Source organism: Rhinichthys klamathensis, unplaced genomic scaffold (assembly GCF_029890125.1).
Source record: "Rhinichthys klamathensis goyatoka isolate OS25496 unplaced genomic scaffold, OSU_Roscu_1.1 h1tg000043l_1, whole genome shotgun sequence".
NCBI lineage: Eukaryota > Metazoa > Chordata > Actinopteri > Cypriniformes > Leuciscidae > Rhinichthys > Rhinichthys klamathensis.
The window spans coordinates 1,138,867-1,164,732 of record NW_026606590.1 but is presented as its reverse complement, the minus strand read 5'-3'; the positions used below and the strand labels follow the sequence as shown (position 1 = coordinate 1,164,732).

At 41.0% G+C, this 25,866-nt stretch overlaps 2 protein-coding genes across 2 annotated transcripts in view; one reads left to right on the top strand and one right to left on the bottom strand.

Moving 5' to 3' along the window:
- Positions 1–1,767: 1,767 nt before the first annotated feature.
- On the bottom strand, positions 1,768–7,109 carry LOC130082312 (uncharacterized). Its single transcript, XM_056247165.1, has one exon. It carries the CDS (start codon positions 7,107–7,109, stop codon positions 1,854–1,856), a length of 5,256 nt encoding a protein of 1,751 aa, XP_056103140.1. The 3' UTR covers positions 1,768–1,853.
- A 1,204-nt stretch (positions 7,110–8,313) lies between these two features.
- LOC130082311 (MAM domain-containing glycosylphosphatidylinositol anchor protein 2-like) overlaps positions 8,314–25,866 on the top strand; it is a 136,999-nt gene continuing 119,446 nt past the window's right edge. Inside the window, exon 1 of the mRNA XM_056247164.1 lies at positions 8,314–8,365. Within this exon, the coding sequence (XP_056103139.1) occupies positions 8,314–8,365 (52 nt within the window). The remainder of the gene's footprint in view (positions 8,366–25,866) is intronic.

Below are 25,866 nucleotides of genomic sequence, written 5' to 3'. Positions count from 1 at the left end.
ACTTCTTTCCTTCCTTGACCTCAGCGGCTGCACTCTCCATCTCCTCGAGGGGTGTTTTTCCCCAGGTTGTCTTCCTGGTGTATTACCTTGGCATGATGGCTTTTCTACAATGTTTATGACATTAAAAAATAAAACATATGTAGGCTACTTACCGAAGTAATAACAGTAAATTATGCATAATTACATGCAACTAACCCTCAACCAAACCCTAATCCTACCCTAACCAGTAAGTACATGCTGTTAATTATTATTACTCAATACTTAAATATATAATTACATTGTAACAATGACACCTTAAAATAAAGTCTAACCAATTATTGACATACTTGCAGACAAGAAATCACATAGAAAACTAAGAAATAAAGCATAAATGTATGCCATGTAAAATAATATCTTAATTGGCTTGTTACAAACACAGTCGCGTAACACAAATAAATGATTTATTTCAATCATATGATTGTTAACCTCATAGGTTAAATTGGGGCGGAGAGGAGCGCACCGGAGCGCAGCTCCGCCTCCTCGGGTCCACAACACACCCTGCCGGAGCTCAGCTCCGTCTCCTTCAGCAACAAATATATAAAATTTGTTGAGTGTACATAATGAAAGTTATGAAATAATTGGCTAATATTAACTCGAATTTGGTGCTGCAATGATTCGCCCATCGCAACGATAACTGACCTTCTCGTCTGAGCTGAGCACCCGCACGTCAATGTCAAAATGTTTGAGTCCAATCAAAGTAAGTGGGATTTATGTTCACAGAAGCGCGAGCCGAGCGCGAATCCCAACGCGACGCTTCACTTCAGTTAACGAGCATACCGTGCGAGATAAGATGCTAATCTAAACAGCTGTTTGTCGATAGAAGTTTTAAATGACCGACAGAAATACTCAGTTTGATCAAAGACAGTGGATACTATAAGCTCAATTTAACAACACAAGCACCCTATTAAATATATTGCCATTATTATTGTAATATATTTGTATAACGTGACCTCGAATGTGTTCGACTTTTCACTGTTTGTATCACTCCGCTTGTTCGTGTTTGCGCAACTTGCATCATTAAGCGGGAAGGCGGCGACAAGTGACTGTCTTTATGAGTAAGCAATTGAACCATTGATTAAATGAACAGATTAGCTAGTCCAAAAATATTTATTAATTTAGAAAAGGAAAAGTAGCTGAAACTGATCTTTGATGCTCATACTAATTGCTCATATGCCTCTGGGCACAGAATGATTGCATTGGCGTTTGTTTGAAATGTAACATCTACAAAATAATCCTTGAATCATTTCTTATTTAAGGACATTCCCGTTTCGAATATGTGATTGTGTATTGTCAACAATATGCATAAACATTCTGCATTTCCATTTTATAGTGTGGCTCACTCATTGCAACATTTAAACTGATTCTCATGTTAAAGAATCTGTTATCTGATCAAATAGGCCTTCTTCATGCTGACCACTGACATGCTTTTAAAGCTACTGTTGTCCTTTTTTTATTAATTTTTTTGGGCCTTCAAAACACCTTAAAATGGACATGTTGTCGTATCTTTTCTTCCTTAACAAGCAGTAATGACCACTGACGACTTGAATTAAATAAAACGAACTGTTTACTGAAGTTAATCAACGGGATTACACATTGATACAGCGCACAAACATGGAGTCATTTTCCTTTCTCTCTTCTCTCTCTGGTCCTATCTGCGCGCTCAGCCCCCTAAGCATTTTGGGTAAACTTTTCTTAAAGCTGAACAACCTTATAAATGACAACACTGTTTCTGTTATTATTAAAGATAATTATTTAAACATTTCTATTCTAATTAATTCACAACATCCTCCCCCCATGAACAAATGTTCATCAACTTAAATCTCTAATGCATAAAGCAATTGAACGGGTCTCTTTAACACAGTCCTTGTGGATGTGCGAACAGCACAGGATCTAACTTTGCCATCTCGGCCTGGAAACAGCTCTTCAATTTTTCCTAATTTCCAGGTTTGTCTCGGCATGTTGGCATCTCCTATGAGAACAATGTCACCCATCTTCAACTCAGTAGGTTTCTGTGTTTTGCAGGAATGTGCAGATTTCAGGTCCAGTAGATAGTCCTTCCTCCAGCGATTCCACAGGTTGGTCATGAGTCGGTTCCTGTATCTCCACCTCTTTGTCATATCCTCTTTACTCACAGTGGGATGATCATAGTCTGCTGGAAATGGTTTTGGAGGCAGTGAAGTGAGTCGTTCACCAACCAAGAAGTGTGCTGGTGTTAGTGGCTGCGGCTCGTCGATCTCATTGTGTACAAAGGTGAGGGGTCTGGAATTCAGTGTGGCCTCTACTTCTGCAAGGAGTGTAGACATTTCTTCAAAGGTAAGCGATGCTTTTCCTAGCACCTTTCTCAGGCTCGTTTTCACAGACCTTACAAGCCTCTCCCAAAATCCACCCCACCAGGCTGCTCGTTCTACAATGAAACGCCAAGTGATGCCCTTCCCTGAGAAGTATTCCAGAATTTGTGGATCTTTGATGGCCTTCCACAGCTCACTAAGGTCTTGGTTTGCTCTCTTAAAGGTTTTAGCATTGTCTGAATAGATGACCTTGCACAGCCCTCTTCTGGAAACAAATCGCTTGAGTGCTAACAAGAAACTTTCTGTTGACTGACTTGAAACCAGCTCCAAATGCACTGCTCTAGTGACAGCACATGTGAACAGAGCAACATAAGCCTTGCATAATGCACTATCATTCTTCACATACAGTGGACCTGCAAAGTCTATGCCAGTTACTTCAAATGGGGGGGTCTCTGATATTCTGTCTCGGGGTAATGGAGCCGTGTCCTGCTGTGCGGGCTTTGCTTTAAATCTTTTGCACACAGTACATTTTGACACAATACTTTTCACAATTTGTCTGCCTCGCAAAATCCAGTATCTACTTCTAATTTGTACTAGTGTGTCTCTCAGACCAGAATGCATGATAAATTCATGGTTGTGCTGAACCAGCAGCTCACAATATCTGTCTTTGTTGGGCAGAATCCATGGATGTTTTTCTCTGTAACTAAAGTCTGACTGTTGCAGTCTGCCTCCAACACAGAGCAATTCATCTTCGTCAAGGAAAGGTTTTAAGTCTCTGATTTTTGAATCTGCATTCAGGGTCTTACCAGCTTTCAGCAAATTGATTTCATAACTAAAGCTGCTATCTTGTGTCACCTTTATCCAGTACTTCTCGGCCTCAAACATTTCATCAGCAGTCAACTCACCTCGCATTTTGGAGCTTGAACTTGTATTGTGCACAAACCGCTTGATCCAAGCGGTGACTCGCAGAACTCGCTTCAGCTTACTGTACTTCAGTAAATCCAGCACAGGTTCCATTCCCTTTTCGTCACTGCCGCTACTGAGTTGCACGATGACCTGCTGACCTTGCTTTAGCTCACTAGTCACATCTTCATCGCTTTGATTTTCATCGCTCTCTTCCAATTGATTCAGTGCAGTCAGAAATGAAGGTCCTTTCCACCACAGTTCACTTTCCTTCAGGTTAGTTGCAGTCTGACCTCTGGTGGGAAGGTCTGCAGGATTGAACTTGCCTTTACAGTGAGACCACATTGCAGGATTAGTTAAAGACTGGATTTCTGAAACTCGGTTTGACACAAACTGTTTCCATTTGTGAGCTGGACTGCGAATCCACTGCAGCACAATCATCGAATCCGTCCACATATGAACTTGATGTAGCTCCAGATTCAGAGGCTTTAACAGACTGTTTCCTAGTCTTGCTCCAATCACTGCTCCCATCAGCTCAAGACGGGGCAGTGAGATCTTCTTCAGGGGGGCTACCCTGGACTTAGAAGCAACAAGGCATGTGGTCTTTGCTCCATCCTCAGCTACTCGCAGCAGGTAAGCGACAGTACTATAAGCTTTCTCGCTTGCATCACAAAACACGTGGAGTTGATGTGCGTCGTGTCTGTGCACTGATTTTATTCCATACCAACGAGGAATGTGTATGTGGTGGATCTGTGGAAGTTCTGAACACCATCCTTTCCATTCTTGTGCAAGATCAGTGGGCAGCTCCTCGTCCCAGCCAAGGCCTCGAATCCACATCTCTTGGAAGAGGCATTTTACTCGCACAGTGAATGGGGTAAGAAAGCCTATTGGGTCGAATATGCGAGCAGAGAGCTTTAGAACACTTCTTTTAGTATTCTCTCTTTTAGCTACAGCATCCAGCAGTGCAGTCAGGTCAAAGACAAATTCATCTGTTTTTGTTCTCCATACCAAACCTAGTACCTTCAGCACTGATCCATGCGTTTCTGTCTCCTCTGAAGGTTCACTCATTGTCGTCTTCCATTTCTCCTTCAATGCAGCACAGTTGGTTGTCCACTTGCAAAGGTCCATGCCAGCTGCAGACATAATCTCCCTTGCACCAGTAGTTATGGAGAAGGCATTTTCAACATCACTTGCACTTGAGATTAAGTCATCAACATAAAGTGATTCTTTTATTATCTTTACTACCTCAGGAAGTTGGTCTTCATATTCCTTCAGATGCTTTCTCACTGTAGCTGCCAGGAGGAATGGGCTGGGGGACACTCCAAACACCACTCTCGTCATCCGTAGCACACGCAGCGTCTCACCTGCGTCTTCATGGGGTGGTGCAGTGAGCCAGAGGAACCGCACTGCATCTCTGTCCTTCTCAGCAAGAGAAATCTGCAAGAAGGCCTTCTTGATGTCTGCGGTAAATGCAATCTCATTCAGTCTGAATTTTATTAGTATGCTGAGCAGATCTGGATTCAGGTTAGGACCAGTAAGTAGACAGTCATTCAATGATGGAAAGCCAATGTCATGTGATGAAGCATCAAACACTACTCTGAGCTTTGTTGTTACCTTGTCCTCCCGAAGAACAGCATGATGAGGCATGTAATACTTTACAGTGTTTGGAGCCGATCCATCCTCCATCACGTCTTCGACGATGCCTTGCTTAAGGTATTCATTCACGACTTCATTATATCTGTGATACAACACTACATCTGACCGCCACTTTCTTTTAAGTCCTTCAAATCTTTTTCTTGCGATTCTGTAGTTATCTGGGAGTTCTGGTTTGTCAGGTCGCCATGGCAGCTCAACTTCATATCGCCCGTTTTTGTACTGAGTAGTTTTTTCAAACATGTGAAGAGCCTCCTCTTCTTCAGGGCTGTCTGTCTGCTGCATGGTAATGCCAAGGGACTCTATTTCCCAGAAGGCTTTCAGACGTTCTGAGACCAGCGTGTCTTCATTAATTTGTATGTGCATGCATGCTGTGTCGGAAACACTGGACATTGTGACTGGGCCCTGCACTGACCATCCAAAAATGCTCTCAATGGCCACAAGTGCATCTGTGATTCTTTCCACTTGGCCTGACACTATATGCCAATAATAGTCTGCACCAATCAGCATGGACAACTCTGTATCACAAGTGCTGGGGTCCGGGTAGTCTGCCAACTGCAAGCCTTTTCGTTTCAACTCTGCTTGGATGTGCTCACCTGGAATCTTCATCACAGCAGTGCACACTTGGGGGGTCTCGAGCGCTTCTACTTCCACCTTCTGCTCTTTGTTCCAGATGCTTTGTAGAATGACTTTCACTGTGTTGCGCCTTGATGTTACTGGTGCTGCAGAGCCAAAAGTATGAAGAGTGAACGTTTCTTGCTTTGTCACAGGCAATTTTAAAGCTCTTACTGTGTTCTCACTGATGAAGCTTCTCTGACTGCCCCCATCCAGTAGGCAGCGAATGCTTTTACGTCCACCAGGTCCTTCTGCCCATGCTCTTACAGTCTGAAGAAGCACAGTGTTCTGTTTATTGGGCTGTATCTTAACAGAATGCGAAGCAAATGAAGAAACTACATCATCTTTGTTTTCAGTGTCTAAAGTGTTTGTTTCTCCTTTCTCACACACAGCACTATGATGTCTGCCTCCACACACATTACAGCACACCTTGGCCTTACAGAATCTTGCAATGTGTTTCGGCCCAAGACAAACAAAGCAACGTCCCAGTTTCATCAATTTTACTTTTCGAGCAGCAATATCAGTTCCTGGACACAGTTCTGTTTTGTGTGCTGCACTGTCACAGAAAAGACATATCTGTATTCTTTGACTGGTGGTTTGCAGTACTGCAGCTGACGGCATGTGATGCTTTTTCTGCTTCATTTCAATTGATGTGTCTGGTCTTTTAAATGGTTTTTGATAGCTCTGGCTGTCTTTGGAATTACCTGGCATAATCAGTTGCATGGCTCTTTCTCTGCTCAAAATCTCTTTCTGTAGAAATTCCATAACTTCTGAGACCTTCCATTCATCACTGGTTCCTCTTTGGCGACTGTACTGGAGAGTAATGTCATCTGGAATCATCTGTAGCAGAACAGGGCATAGCAGGCTGCCGTATGCCTCTGATGCAACACCCAGCGATTCTAAGCTACGGATCTGTACTTCACATTCATCATAAAGTTGTCTCAGAGCACTCACATCGTGTGATTTCTTTACTGGGCAGAGATTCAACAACTTGGTCATATGCGTATTAATGAGCAGATCCTTTCTTCCGAACCGGTTCTGAAGCAGATCGATCGCGTGATCGTAATTGCTGTCTGTCAACATCAGTCCCGCTATTGCCTTTGAAGCAGCGCCGGTTACGTATGTCTTTAAGTAATTAAACTTCTCTGTTTTGCTCAGCGCGTCGTTTCTGTGAATAGCGGTTTCAAACTGATTCCAAAAGTCTTGCCACAAGCTAATTTCACCGCTGAACTTGCTGATAATTAACTTGGGTAACTTAACTGTTTGTCCGCGCTGCAATGGCACTGCGTCACACGGCCTGCTGTTAGTGCTTTCCCGGATTCTCTGCGTCACGCGCTGCACGCGAGCTTTCGCGCTGACGACTCGCTCTCCATACTCCTCCGCATTAACAACTTCATTTTCCAAATCATCCATTTCTGTACACTCCTGTATTTCGCGATTCAACTCCAGTAGCGTTTCCTCTTTTGCAGATAACAGGGCTAACAGTTCACATAATCTGTCAACGATCGGATCTTCTTTGCCAACCTCTGTTTCTACGTCTTGCAAAAGTCTCGTCGTGGAACCGCGTACAGCTCTCCGTTTTCTGAGTAGTCTTTCAAGTCGCTCCGCCATTTCGGATGTTGCCTGCAAGTTATCCCGGGTTTCGGCACCAAAGATTGTCGTATCTTTTCTTCCTTAACAAGCAGTAATGACCACTGACGACTTGAATTAAATAAAACGAACTGTTTACTGAAGTTAATCAACGGGATTACACATTGATACAGCGCACAAACATGGAGTCATTTTCCTTTCTCTCTTCTCTCTCTGGTCCTATCTGCGCGCTCAGCCCCCTAAGCATTTTGGGTAAACTTTTCTTAAAGCTGAACAACCTTATAAATGACAACACTGTTTCTGTTATTATTAAAGATAATTATTTAAACATTTCTATTCTAATTAATTCACAACACATGTTGAGATCAGGAAAACCAAAATTTTCTCGGTGGGCCATGCCCCCAAACCCCCCTAGCAAGGTCATTTTTTGGAACTTTTATTTATAAAACCCCCCGTACGGCCCTGCGTGTCGGTGTCATTGAATCAAACAACAAACTGCCAAAGAAATTGGCCCTGATTCTTTTAAAGCAACATTTTTTCTTGTTTTAAAAGATATTTCCCAACCAATATTTTCAAACATGTTAAATTTCATACATTTCCCGAGGGTGAAATCCGTTGCTGTCTGTTAACATTAAAGGTAAAAAAAAAGAAGTGAATTGTAATGTATTTCTCTTTGTTTAAATATGTACTCAACCCTACCTTACACATTAATACTGGAAAAAGAGCCTCTTTGGTGTAAAAACACATTAGTCATTTTACGGCGCGATTTTGAATGATGACCATTCACCGTAAATACAGGCTCCCCCTCCCTATAAAAGCCAATTTAACCACTGCTCTTATATATATTTATATTTGAACTGTAAACCATATTGAACTGATATATATATGTTGGCTTTGACGGCAGCTACAGTTTGTCTTAAAGCGTAATAAAAACACCACATAGACGTATAAACAACATTAAAAGTGTGATTTCCACCACAGGGGGGCTTTAATGATATTATTCTTTATATGAAAGCAGCTGAAGAGAAACATGTTCTGCTGTTCTCCAGTACTAGCGGAGCAAAACACTGGTTTCTAGGCTTCTCGAGCTCTGCTTTCAATTGTGGATGTCTTGATTCGGTCAATTACGTGGAGCGTTTCGTCCCGGCCGTTTGTTCTGTCTTGTTTTGGTGGTGTGTGCGTTTGGTCTCGAGGGCCGCGGGTCAGTGGCTTGTTTTCCGCAGAGATGAATTGTGGAGGTGATGAAGGCCGGCAGACGCCACTGTCTCCGAGAGAGAGTAGAGGAAGAGATTCATTACTCCTCTCACTTCCCTATGGCTCTCATTATCCCCTCATCTTCATCCCCGGGAGAACGAGTCTGAGATCCATCGACACCCACACCGAACGAAGAAGAGCAACACTGGTGAAGACATGAAGCAGAGAACGATTCAATGACAGATTTAACGATTTTAAAAAATGTCTCTTTGCACAAAAAATGCATCCCTTATTATGAGTCTTAAACTCAATCAGTCACTGATGAAGACAGTCAGTCCTTATGAAGACAGCAGAGAATGAACTTAACGATATGAGACAAAAAATGACTAAATACATCCCTCATTATTAGTCTTAAAGGTGCAGTGTGTAAGTTTGAACAGCATCTAGTGGTGAGGTTGTGAATTGCACCCAACAGTAGTTCCGGTGGCCGACAGGAAGTGATGTCGTCGTCTGAGACAGCAAAGAGTCGCCAGTTACGCAATGAGGTTTCTTTACAAAGATAAATTAAGTAATTATGTTTACTTAATTATTCAGTAATACGATGTTATTGCAAATTGTTACTTGTTCATCGTTGTGTCAGTGTTTTATTCGCTGACTTTAGCAGCTTCTTATCATGAAGAACAACATAGTGACGAAACATGTTTGTCCGTTCAGGGCCACCGTAGAAACATGTCGGTGTAAGCGGACCCGCGGTGTGTGTAGAGAGAAACGCCTCATTCTAAGCTAATAAACACTGAACTGTTCATTATGTAAGCTCTTTATACACCACTGAACACATAGTTATGTATGTAATATTGCATTTCTGTCGACAGATCCTCCTAAATATTACACACTGCACCTTTAAATTCAATCAACACCCACAAATAAATCTTTATGGTTCCGTTTGCTTCGGTTAGTTAGTTCCAATCAACATTAGTAATGGTGATGCTTGATTTAGTAGGCGTGAGTAATTAGTGTGAATAATTAATAATGCACATGTAGAGCTGGACCTGGACTGATCACTTTAAACTCATCGGTTTAGTGTTGAATTAACGCTGAGGTCTTTAGAGATTGTTTTGGATGAGGAACGAGAAACGAGAAATTGATGAAGTGGATTCTCTGCTTTATTATACTGTATGTTTGTCTTTTTATGCAGAATTACACTCAGTATGTTGTGTAATGCAACCTGATGAGTCTGTGTTAGTGCGTTGACATTAATCCTGTAACGCTGGTATTATTTTACCATGTTAACACAACCTTTCACACTGTTTTGATGTTGTGTTTGGTCTCTACTAGAACAGGTTCTCCTGCTTGAATGTTGATTATTCTCCTCATATTCTCCATTGTTGCGGCTCCTCTCTTCCCAGTCTGTCAGTAAAGCTCTGTTTACTTCCTGTCTCTATGAAGCCCCTCCTTCTGAAAAGCACACTGTGCTCTGATTGGTCGGCTGGAGCAGTGTGTTGTGATTGGTCGAGCGCTTCGAGAGTGTTTGGGAAATGCCCCGCCCCTTTCCATAACCGCCAGTTTAACACACTACTGACTAACTCAACCAGGCCCCGCCCCTTTATTCTGCATATGAATTATTTAAATGAGGAACATTGTGACGTGTTTGTTCAGAGTTTTTTCATGTTTTTTCAGAAGAGTGTGAAGCAGTCTCTCGTCCTCCTGCTCTCAGATGAGAATGTCCTCTGCATTATTTAGGACTTGTTTTGCACTCGTTGAATGTCAAGCAGCAGGACGGCCTTCTGAAGCAAACACACACACACACGCATACGAATAAACACACGCATACAACCACACATACACACACATGCATACGAATACACACACGCATACAAACACACACACACACACACGCATACGAATAAACACACGCATACAAACACACACACACACGCATACTAACACACACACACACACACACACACACACACACACACACACACACACACACACACACACACACACGCATACGAATAAACACATGCAAACAACCACACATACACACACATGCATACGAATACACACACGCATACAACCACACATACACACGCATACGAACACACACACGCATACAAACACACACACACACACGCATACTAACACACACACACACACACACACACACACACACACACGCATACGAATAAACACATGCATACAACCACACATACACACACATGCATACGAATACACACACGCATACAACCACACATACACACGCATACGAACACACACACGCATACAAACACACACACACACACACACACACACGCATACGAATAAACACATGCATACAACCACACATACACACACATGCATACGAATACACACACGCATACAAACACACATACACACGCATACGAACACACACACGCATACAAACACACACACACACGCATACTAACACACACACACACACACACACACGCATACGAATAAACACACGCATACAACCACACATACACACACACGCATACGAATACACACACACATACAAACACACATACACACGCATACGAACACACACACACGCATACAAACACACACACACACACACACACACACACATACTAACACACAAACGCATACAAACACACGCATATGAACACACACACGCATATGAACACACACGCGCATACGAACACACACACATACAGACACACGCACACGAACACACACACACACACACACACACACGAACACACACACGCATATGAAAACACACACATACGAACACGCACACAAATACGAACACACACACACGCATACACACACACACACACACACACATGCATACGAACACACACACGCATATGACCACGTATACAAACACACATGCATACGAACACGCACACGCATACGCATACGAACACGAATACGAACACACACACGAACACGCATACGACCACGCACACGCATACGCATACGAACACACATATGAACACACACACGCATACAAACACACACACACACACACACACACACACGCATATGAACACAGACACGCATATGAACACACACACACACACACGCATATGAACACACACACACACACACACACGCATATGAACACACACACACACACACGAACACACACACGCATATGAAAACACACACATACGAACACGCACACGCATACGAACACACACACGCATACACACACACACACACATGCATACGAACACACACACGTATATGACCACGTATACGAACACACATACACACATGCATACGAACACGAATACAAACACACACACGAACACGCATACGACCACGCACACGCATACGCATACGAACACACATATGAACACACACAGGCATACAAACACACACACACACACACGCATATGAACACACACACGCATTTGAACACACACACACACACACACGCAGATGAACACACACGCACACGCATACGAACACACACGCACACGCACACGCATACGAACACACACGTACATGCATATGAACACGCACACGCATATGAACACACGTGCATTTGAACACACACACACACACACACACGCAGATGAACACACACGCACACGCATACGAACACACACGCACACGCACACGCATACGAACACACACGTACATGCATATGAACACGCACACGCATATGAACACACGTGCATATGAACACGCACACGCATACAAACACGCATACGAACAAGCACACACATATGAACACGCATATGAACACACACGCATACGAACACGCATACAAACACGCATACGAACACACACACAAATATGAACACGCATACGAACAAACATACTAACACACATACGAACATGTACACACATAAGAACACGCATACGAACACGCATACGAACACACATACGAACACGTACACACATAAGAACACGCATACGAACAAGCACACACATATGAACACACATATGAACACACACACACATATGAACATGCGTACGAACAAGCACACACATATGAACACACATACGAACACACGCACACATATGAACATGCATACGAACACGCACACACATATGAACACGCATACGAACACACATACTAACACACATACTAACACACATACGAACACACATACGAACACACATACGAACATGTACACGCATAAGAACACGCATAAGAAAACACGCACACACATATGAACACGCATAAAAAAACACGCACAGACATATGAACACGCATAAGAAAACACGCACACACATAAGAACACGCATACGAACACGTACACACATATGAACACGCATACGAACACACATACGAACACGTACACACATACGAACACGCACACACATATGAACACATATACGAACACGTACACACATATGAACACGCATACGAACACGTACACACATATGAACACACATACCAACACATACGAACACGTACACACATACGAACACGCACACACATATGAACACACATACGAACACGTACACACATATGAACACGCATACGAACACGTACACACATATGAACACACATACGAACACGCACACACATATGAACACACATACGAACACATACACACATACGAACACACATACGAACACGCACACACATATGAACACGCATACGAACACGCACACACATATGAACACACATACGAACACGTACACACATAAGAACACACATACGAACACGTACACACATAAGAACACACATACGAACACGTACACACATATGAACACGCATACGAACACACATACGAACACGCACACACATATGAACACGCATACGTTCACACATATGAACACACATACGAACACGTACACACATATGAACACGCATACGAACACACATACGAACACGCACACACATAAGAACACGCATACGAACAAGCACACACATATGAACACGCATACGAACAAGTACACACATATGAACACACATACGAACACGTACACACATGCGAACACGCATACGAACACGCACACACATATGAACACGCATACGTTCACACATATGAACACACATACGAACACGTACACACATATGAACACGCATACGAACACACATACGAACACGCACACACATAAGAACACGCATACGAACAAGCACACACATATGAACACGCATACGAACACGTACACACATATGAACACACATACGAACACGTACACACATGTGAACACGCATACGAACAAGCACACACATATGAACACACATACGTACACGTACACACATAAGAACACGCATACGAACAAGCACACACATATGAACATGCATACAAACACGCACACACATATGAACACGCATACGAACACGCACACACATATGAACACACATACGAACACGTACACACATATGAACACACATACGAACACACATACGAACACGTACACACATATGAACACACATACGAACACGTACACACAAATGAACACGCATACGAACACGTACACACATATGAACACACATACGAACACGTACACACATATGAACACACATACGAACACGTACACACATATGAACACGCATACGAACACACATACGAACACGAACACGCATACGAACACGCATACGAACACGCACACACATATGAACACACATACGAACACGTACACACATATGAACACGCATACGAACACGCATACGAACACGTACACACATATGAACACACATACGAACACGTACACACATATGAACACGCATACGAACACGTACACACATATGAACACACATACGAACACGTACAGACATATGAACACACATACGAACACGTACACACATAAGAACACGCATACGAACAAGCACACACATAAGAACACGCATACGAACAAGCACACACATAAGAACACGCATACGAACACGTACACACATATGAACACACATACGAACACGTACACACAAATGAACACACATACGAACACGTACACACATATGAACACGCATACGAACACACATACGAACACGTACACACATAAGAACACGCATACGAACAAGCACACACATAAGAACACACATACGAACACGTACACACATATGAACACACATACGAACACGTACACACATAAGAACACGCATACGAACACGTACACACATAAGAACACGCATACGAACAAGCACACACATAAGAACACGCATACGAACACGTACACACATATGAACACACATACGAACACGTACACACATATGAACACGCATACGAACACACATACGAACACGTACACACATATGAACACGCATACGAACACACATACGAACACGCACACACATATGAACACGCATACGAACACGTACACACATATGAACACACATACGAACACGTACACACATGAACACACATACGAACACGTACACACATATGAACATGCATACGAACACGTACACACATATGAACACACATACGAACACGTACACACATATGAACACGCATACGAACACGTACACACATATGAACACGCACACGAACACGTACACACATATGAACACACATACGAACACGTACACACATATGAACACACATACGAACACGTACACACATATGAACACGCATATGAACACGCACACACATATGAACACACATACGAACATGTACACACATATGAACACACATACGAACACGTACACACATATGAACACGCATACGAACACGTACACACATATGAACACACATACGAACACGTACACACATATGAACACGCATACGAACACGTACACACATATGAACACACATACGAACACGTACACACATATGAACACACATACGAACACGTACACACATATGAACACACATACGAACACGTACACACATATGAACACACATACGAACACGTACACACATATGAACACGCATACGAACACGTACACACATATGAACACACACACGAACACGTACACACATATGAACACACATACGAACACGTACACACATATGAACACACACACGAACACGTACACACATATGAACACACATACGAACACGTACACACATATGAACACACATACGAACACGTACACACATATGAACACGCATATAAACACGCACACACATATGAACACACATACGAACATGTACACACATATGAACACACATACGAACACGTACACACATATGAACACGCATACGAACACGTACACACATATGAACACACATACGAACACGTACACACATATGAACACGCATACGAACACGTACACACATATGAACACACATACGAACACGTACACACATATGAACACGCATACGAACACGTACACACATATGAACACACATACGAACACGTACACACCAGGGATGGAAATTAACTTTTTTGTCCACCGGCCACTGTGGCTGGTGGATTTCAAAATCTACCAGCCACTCAATGTTTTTACCAGCCACTTTCTTGTTTTTAACCGACAATGTGTAACTGCATGTGAAAATTAATACTACAAGAATACTTAAGCAGTTTATTTAATCTCAAGTCTCAATGAAATACTGACATTTTCTCTTTCTCTCACCCTCGGCCTCATCCACCTAATCTGTCATTTATTTTTGTTTTGATGATAATTTGAGCCAGCCTCCAAAAGTAATTAACCTGTCCTGTGATTTTTTTTTTCTCTCACACAACACTCTCCAGACACGGATTTATGAGCTATAGTATGTTGGTTGCCTTTACATTAGAATAATATTTAATATAATCTAGATATGAAATGGAATAAATAGCATTCAATACAAAATGAATATGTCTCATATATTGAAATCAAGTTTTATGTGATAAAATATTTGCTTTGTTGTGCATTAGAACCACATCAGGCATTTAGTACAACATAATTTATTGAAGCATCCAGATACTTCACCACGTGACAGCAGCTAGGCTCCTGATTGGTTAACGCGGCGCGAATTGACGCCAAAGTTCAAATTTTTCAACTCGGGCGGCAGACGCGAATTCGCGTCAAAGGCGTGAATGCACAAAAGCACTCAATAAAATCATGCGCGCGGAACGCGTCAGACGCACGAACTTGCCGCGCGAATGAGGCGTATTCGCATCTACCACGGCGCGCTCTACACCTCATTCGCGCCGTAGGAATTTTTTACGCGGGTAACGCGTCTTTGCATTGACTTAACAATGAAATCACTCGCGCCAGACGCTCTATTCTCGTCTGGTGTGAACGCACCATGATGTTTTCTCTGCAGACCTCTATGCCTGCGATGTAACGCCACATTTTTGTTTGAAGGTGTGCCTCCTCTAAAAGTGTCCGCCGTCCGGGTGAAACAGTACGCTATTTTTATTTACCCGCCACGGTGGCCGGTAGGTGAAGCGAGTTTACCCACCACAACACAAAATCACCCGCATTTGGCTGGTGGCGGGTGCTAATTTCCATCCCTGGTACACACATAAGAACACGCATACGAACAAGCACACACATATGAACACACATACGAACACGTACACACATAAGAACACACATACGAACAAGCACACACATATGAACACACATACGAACACGTACACACATAAGAACACACATACGAACAAGCACACACATATGAACACACGTACGAACACGTACACACATAAGAACACACATACGAACAAGCACACACATATGAACACACATACGAACACGCACACACATATGAACACACATACGAACACGTACACACATATGAACACGCATACGAACACGTACACACATAAGAACACACATACGAACACGTACACACATATGAACACACATACGAACACGTACACACATATGATCACGCATACGAACACGTACACACATATGAACACACATACGAACAAGCACACACATATGAACACACATACGAACACGTACACACATATGATCACGCATACGAACACGTACACACATATGAAAACACATACGAACACGTACACACATAAGAACACGCATACGAACAAGCACACACATATGAACACACATACGAACACGTACACACATAAGAACACACATACGAACAAGCACACACATATGAACACACATACGAACACGTACACACATATGAAGACACATACGAACACGTACACACATACGAACACGTACACACATATGAAGACACATACGAACACGTACACACATATGAACACACATACGAACACGTACACACATATGATCACGCATACGAACACGTACACACATATGAAAACACATATGAACACGTACACACATAAGAACACGCATACGAACACGCACACACATATGAATACGCATACGAACACACACACACAGATGAACACGCATACAAACACGCATACGAACAGATGATCAGATGATCAAAACTACAAAAAGTCCCATAGTAGAATAAGACTTATAATGTATTTAAGCTGTCTATCACTAGCAAAGCTGAACGAATACCCTATGGAAACATGCTAAAACATGCTAATCATGCTTGCAAAATGCTAATTCAGGCTATAAACGTGCTAATTCGGCTGGCAATAGGCTAGCAATGTGCTAAATCATGCTAGCAATGTGTTAAATATGTTGATAGCAACGATAGCAACTAATTAATTGCAATGTGTTAAAACATGCTAAAATGGGCCAATTCAAGCTAACAACAAATTAAATCATGTTAACAACATGTTAAATCATGCTGACAACATATTAACAACATGTTAAATCATGCTGACAACATGCTAATCATGATAGCAAACATGTTAAATAATGTAAGAAACATGATAGCAACGTGCTAATTCATAGTATCAATCTGTTAAAAATGCTATAAATGTGCCAATTTAAGCGCAACATATTAAATCATGTTAGCAACATATTAGCAATATGGTAATCATGTTAATGACATTTTAAAACATGTTAGCAACATACTAATCATGCTAATAACATGCTAATCATGCAAGTAACATGTTAAATTATGTTAGAAACATGTTAGCAAAGTGTTAATTCATTCTAGAAATGTGCCAATTCAAGCTAGCAACATATTAAATTATGTTAGCAACATGCTAATCATGTTAACAACATGTTAAAACATGCTAATCTTTTTTTTTTTTTGTACTTTCTCTGAATAAAACCTTCAAAGGTATTTTAAACATTCAGACCTGGTTTTGCCAAGCCAACATCGATGTTTGTCATCAAACTTTACTCATCTAGTTTTATTTATTTTTAAAATACTTTTAAAAGTCATCTAAAAATCTAGTTATGTTTCTCCAGATCATCATATGTGGAATATTTCTCACATTAAACCAGTAAATCACAATTATGAGGATGGTGTTTGTGATGCTACACCAATAAACCCAGATTTATTTTCTCATAGCCACAGAACTATATTTCTACAAATAAAAATGCAGATACAGTTTCATGGTTGGTAATAAATATTTTTGACTGGTAACTTTCAATAATTGAGCTGTTGATTGTATTGTTTAGCAAAATATTTACAATCGTTGGACTTTTGTTGTTGCAGATGTAAAAACCTGAAGCATGTTTTTTGTCTTATATCGTACATTTGACTGATCTTAAATAGCTCTCATATAAAAATATGAGTCTTTTAAAGTGAAAAAAGTACTGTCACCTTTATTTACACAGCGCTTTATACAGTATTGTTTCAAAGCAGATTTTTTACTGCAAATAAGTGGCGATTCTTCTCAGTACAAAATATATATATATATATATATATATATATATATATATATATATATGCCATATATATATATATATATATATATATATATATGCCATATATATATATATGTTCTTCCTCAGTGTTTCTGTCTTGTTTTCCAACACAAACATCTAAACATCCTTAAACCAAGACACATTTACTGGAGAAGAAGCAAAATGGCTGAAGATATTAAGTTAAAAATGCATCAAAATGAAGCGAGTTTGTGCTGAAAATAAGAACAAATATTTGTCAATGGATTCAGAAAAATAATCTTTGAATTTAGATCAGTTTTCCGACCTCATGACAGATATTTCTTCTGATTTTCAGCACAAACTCACTTCATTTTGATGCATTTTTAACTTAATATCTTCAGCCATTTTGCTTCTTCTCCAGTGAATGTGTTTTGATTTAAGAATCTTGATATTTTGCTGGAAAACGAGAAACACTTGAGGAAGAACATCGCTTTTTTGCAGCGTATAATCAGTCTCAGAAATGAAACGTTGTTTGACTGCAAAGTTGCACTTGTTTACGAGAACCGAAGTCCGTACAGATTCACGTTCATGAATAATGGACCAGGAAAGCTTCCAATTATGAGCGTGGCTTCCATATTCTTTTATGAAGTGCATCTGACAGTTATATCATGGCAGCGTGTTATAAAAGCCTGCGGTTTGAGATGGAGAGGATCCATCGATTGTGTTTCGCTGAATGCATAATTGCAGACGAGGGAATTGGGTTTGTGTGCTGGTTTTAATACGTCTCATTCTAAGCTGAATCCTTCCTTGGTAAAAGCAGCTTTCATCTGAAAACTGATTCCAGCGCAGTATCCGAGTCGGATCCGAAACGGACACTTCATCTCACGCCTGCAAGGGTGAGGGTTTCAGCATCCGCTCCTGATAGGTGCGATCATCCATCAAGTGTGTGTGTTTGAGCGCAGCGGGGGGGGAAAGATGAAACCTGCTCTCCTTTTTCTGACCACAGGCTGTTTTTACATGGACACTGTGAGGATAAAATTAATGATTTAGTTGGCTTTTTCACCCTTAAACCATCTGAGTTTCTTCCATCACTGCTGTTTACTCACAGTATATATTTACAGTAACACTGTAAATTACTGTGATTTTACTCAGTTTTTCTGTACATTCCTGGAAACGTCCACATGATGTTTCCCCCGTTTTGTTGTTGCCATCCGAGGCTCCGCCCTCATCTGGAAAAGGGGGCGGAACCAGGAACTCATTTGTATTTAAAGATACACACACGAAAACGACGTGTTTTTTACTGTAAACATAAGTTAAATCCGTAAAACTTAAAACATTGCTACACTATTTTTTAAGGTAAAATTCTGGAAAGCACTTGTTTTTTACAGTGCAGTGTTTAGTGACTTTAAGTTAATGAGTGAGGTTATTTTAGATAGACACATGGCGATGACACATGGTTGCCTTTTTTTACCATATGAGTTTCATAGTCTCATCTATGATTTCATCAAACAGCCGCTGAATCTTCCATCAGTGATGTTTGCTCATAGATCAACACTGTATTATTACTCGTTTTTTCTGTAGATTTCTGGAAACGGCCCCTGATGTTTCCCCGGTTTTGTTGTTGCCATTCGAGGCTCCGCCCTCTTCTGGAAAAGGGGGCGGGACCAGCAGCTCATTTGCATTTAAAGATACACACACACACGAAACAGTGTTTTTAACTGTAAACATAAGTTCAATCCGCAAAACCTAAAACATTGCTACACTATTTTTCTATGGTAAAATTCTGGAAAGCACAGCTGACGATTTTTGTACCATAAATTGCACCGATTTTTTTAAATTATTTTTTAAGTGACTTTAAGATAATGAGTAAATGTTTTCTGCTGATGTGCATCTTCTGTAGTGTGTAGTTTATTTATTCATAAACATGAATTGGGCCCTGGGAGCAAACCGGGATAAATATGTAAATTTGTGCACTGGCTTAAGAATATGATGAATTTCAAACAAACTATCATCAACCTTTTGCTACAGTGTGGCTGTTTTGATGCCATGCAATGCAAAGCAGATTTGAGTGTTTTTATTCGCCCGGTTTGGTGGTCATGTACTGGATGTGATTGCGTTGTTGTGTTAAGTAGCTCAAAGGTTTTGAGTTGGTGATATTATGGTGAAGTTTATGAAAGGAGTCTCTTTTGCTCACCAAGGCTGCATTTATATGATCAAAAATACTGTAAAAATAGTGAAATATTATTCCAATGTAAATCAGCAGTTTTCTATGTGAATATACAGTAAAGTGTAATTTATTCCTGTGATCAAAGCTGTATTTTCAGCATCATTACTCCAGTCTTCAGTGTCACATGATCCTTCAGAAATCACTCTAATATGAGGATCTGATGCTCAAGAAACATTTATGATTATTATCAGTGGTGAAAAGTTCAGATTCCTGTGGGAAACGTGATACATTTTAATTTTCAGGATTCTTTGATGAATAGAAAGTTCAAAAGAACAGCATTAGTAGTAATAGAATCTTGTGTAACATTATACATTTCCTTTTTGACACTTTTGATCAATTTAATGTGTCCTTGATGAATACAAGTATTAATTTCTACGTAATATAAGTATATGGAGGACCAAAACTTTTAGTTTAATCCATGTTAAAGGTATAAAAACCTCCCAGATGATGTGAAAGAAGCCGCACAAGGCTTTAATACGCATGTGGAGGGAAAGAATCGAGCGTTTCTCTTCACTCTATCTCTCCGTTAGATGCCATCACAACAGTGACAGCGCTGACTGTGAGTTTAATCAAACGAACAGCGATCTCCTGCTGTAATCTATAGGCGTCATTATAGAAAAAACACCCATCAGGCCTATCAAGCTGTCGGTTACAGCGCTGGAATTAAATTCACCCCGACCGGCCGACACTAATCAGGGTCCTGACTGGATTACACGCGACACCGGAGACCCGGCTGACATTTGTGCGCCTGTTTTCTGTGTAAAAATAGTAGGAAAAATCAGCTAGCTTCCATTATAGGTTGAAAAAAAAGCCCAAATATTAAATGCCATGGATGAATATTTATGGAGTAATCCACTATTTTTTGTAGAGGGGGTCAAAATGAACATTTTCATTTAGAGCCAAATTACAGGAGGGGAATATTACTTTAGAAAGATGTCAGTTTCATTATTTCATTATTTTCACATAGATATGTAGCTTAGTTAGTGAAATCTGCTGACTTACACAATGCTTGTTGCATTATATGCCAATTGTGACAGTTCAAAAATGTGAAAAAGCACCTTTTTTTAAAGTTTGCATGGCTGTAACTTAAGAAGGATTAATAATATCTCAACATCCTTTTAGATTTTGGTTCTTAACAAACATTTCTCTTGGTATCCCCAATTTTAATGCCCAATATGGTTCAATCCCAGAGATATGAGGATCTCAATGCGGCTCCATGAGTAAATTGTTCACATTTTCAGTGGTCAAAAACCAAACGTGAGTCACTTTCCGACCACTGCTACTTTTTGTCTTTTAAAGAGGAAAGTCTAAAGAACAAATAATGTCCAAACTAGAAATATATCTTGTTTCCCTCTAGAACGTTCCTGTCTAAGGTGACAAATATATTCGTTTTCCAAAGTTTCCACGCCTGTAACTCAAGAAGAATTAAAGATATCTTAATATCCTTTTAGATTCTGGTTCTCAACAAACTGTTCTCTTGGCATCGCTATTTTTAAGGCCCTATATGATTCAATCCCAGAGATATGAGGATCTCAATCTGACTCCATGAGCAAATTGTTGAATTTTACCCATTTTCAGTGGCCAAAAACCAAATATGGGTGACTGCAAACAGCTGATCCTTTTTTATTTTAAAGAGGAAAAACTGAAGAACAAATAATGTTTAAATGCATCTCGTTCTCCTTCTTCTACCTGAGAGCCAAACATGTTCTTTTCCCAAAGTTTGCATGGCTATAACTCAAGAAGTATTAAAGATATCTTAATATCCTTTTAGATTCTGTTTTTCAACAAACTTTTCTCCATTTTTAAGGCCTAATATGATTCAATCACAGAGATATGAGGGTCTAAATGTGGCTCTATGAGTAAATTGTTGAATTTTACCCATTTTCAGTGGTCAAAAACCACATTTGGCTGACTTTGAATACAGCTGCTAATTATATATTTAAACATGAATGTCTCTATTATTAATTATGCACAATAGCAATACTGGAAAAACAATTTTAAACAGTAAATTTTAGACCTCAAAACAGTCGCAGTGAAGAAGATATAACTCTCAAATCTAGTTGCATAATTCAAACAAACCTTCATTCCAACTGAAACAAAAATGGCAGACACGCTGTGAATTGGTGGCACATCGGTGTAATGAATCAGTGTATTTATTTAAAACAATCTGCTCTGCCAAAACGCCCCGACTCAATCGCTTCATTGTGTGCGTGTAGCCGTCTCCGTGGAGGTAATTGCTCCGACCTGCGTTGCGATAATGGATCCTGGATGAAGTATTGACCGCCTCTAGATTTTGATTAAGGGCCTGCGGTGCAGAACATGTCTTAATGAAAGTGAGGAATCAGCATTCAAGGTGGCGGCGTCCACTCGCTGATTACGTTCGGGCCTTCGGCGAGCGAGAGGACACACTAAAATCTGCTCTGTATTTCTTAATGGTATAAGTCGAGGATGTTATTAGTGTCGTTACGGGACGAAAAGGTCAGCTGTAATCAGTTTGGATTCAGATCCATGATAGCTGGTCAAACTCGCTGGAGTTCATGATGAAAATATTGCACTTCACACTAAGGAACTCAGCCGGTTATGCAAATGCATGTCTTTAAAGTATTAATAGCAAGAATTAGCAAGTAAAATGATGTACTATAAGTGTCATTTGGATTTCACGCACGAGAACGTTTCCGTGAGAAACCAGTAAATCTGTCCAATTCTGCGCTGTGTTAAACACCCATCTCACAGAAGAATCACGCGTACAATCTCTTTATTATCTTAATCATTTCTCCTAGACAGATATGGGGGAAGCTCGGCTCCTCTACAGATGTCAGCGGCGTTTCTCATCAGACTCTCCTCATGCTCCTCGTCTGCCGTGATCTCCACACGAGTGCCGCAGATCTACTCTCTATTGTTTGACTATTGACTCATCTGTGTCTTTTGTCCTCTCTAGGGGTTTCAGGAGAACCATGAAGCATATCTCTAAATCAAAAATTCCTCTCAGATATTTCCAGTAACCTTCCTCTCTCTCTGTACATATATATCTGTCTATATGACTGAGGTGCCCTTGAGAAAATTCATTCATGATATTTTAAAGGGGAACTTTGCAATTATTTCAACTTAATAAAACCGTGTAGAAATTATTTGGATGGTTAAATAACCTGTTCCGGTGAGAATGGAGCCAGGCGGAAAACCAACATGGGGACTAATGTACCGGTCATTTGGAAATAGGAAGCGAGAACGAGCGAGAAACACTAACTGCTTTACGGCAATTCGACATAAACACACACGTGACACGCCTCCCTCAATACCGGTTAGTATTACCAGAGCCCGTCTACAGCCTGGCCACTCCCTATTAAGTCCTATTGTACCGAATTGTGGTTGTAGTTCCTCCAGAGTTCCACTGGGGGCGATCGCCGAGTGCGTGAGTGAATGCGAGTCTATGGAGCTAGACGGCTAAATGTGTCTCTCTCACCCGATTGCCGTTGAGAAATCTCAGATTTGATTGTAGGTTTTGCAAGTTCAACATGGGTTATAGGTCGAAAGTTGAATGAACGAGTGCTTATGTCCTTTTGATTTCTTCCAGGTTGAGTTGTTGTTGCCCATAACACGCTAGCATTCTGCTAATGGACGCTGGTTGGTCAGTGAAGGACTGATTACGGCCGGAGACACCGCTTGATGGCTTCGTGGCATCCGGACCAGAATGTTAAGAACTTTAGTTTTACAGAAACTCTTCTAGCTCGTGTGTTTACCTGTGAGAGAACAGAAAGTGCAGAGCGCGAACGCACCGAATTGACTGAAGGATTGCCGTAAAGCAGTATCTCTGGTCGTACGATGTGTGTGACGTCATTGGCATTTTAAAAGACTTTTTAAAGCAAATAAGTGACTCTAAAAAATCTAACACCCAGTAATGTGTAATTTCTTTGCATTTCGTTTCGAATACAACATTCAAATTACTAGACAAAATGATATCCTGAGAAAAGTGTATTTTGAGGGGCATATCTCCATAGACCTCCATTCATTCTGCACTCGTCCTGTGAGCGCCCCCATGTGGAGCCGGAGTGGAACTGCAGCCAGTTCAGGAGCCGGACGTTTACTGAGAGTGGGAGTTCTCCACTTATTACACACTCTCTGGTCAAGCTCATTCACGGCATCAAGTTATGCTTTTGTTTTGAATAAGCGACCTCTAGTGGCGAAACTTACACACTGTGCCTTTAACCTCATTCAACACATTCTCTGGTATTACCCACCTCGGTAGACACAGCTCCACACGATACAGTTGTCCGGCTCCGATAATAACACATGCACATGAGCGGCGCTAGAACGGCGGAGGAGGGCGCCGCAACGCAAGTGAGTGTTTTTACGACAGCGTTGTGAAATATACGCCCACAGCTGTAGGGGGCGCCGCTCGCTGAGAACACATGCCACTACAACAGTGAAAATCAGCGAAGAAATGGCTAGAGTTGCCAAGTTCCCCTTAAAGAGATTTAGGATAATACATACACACATATATGCCATAAATTGAGGAGATTTTTATTAATTCAACCGATATTTGTTTATATACATTATGTATGTGTATATATATATATATATGTGTGTGTGTGTGTGTACATGTATACACACACACGCACACACACACACACACACATACACACACTCACTCACTCACTCACTCACACACACACACTCTCTCACAGACTCTCTCACACACACACACACACACACACACAATCACTCACTCACACACACACACACACACACACACACTCAGTCACATACATACACTCACTCACTCACTCACTCAC

Bases quoted from the DNA above. Each gene is read 5' to 3' on its own strand.
- LOC130082312 (XM_056247165.1), bottom strand. From the start codon at position 7,109: ATGGCGGAGCGACTTGAAAGACTACTCAGAAAACGGAGAGCTGTACGC.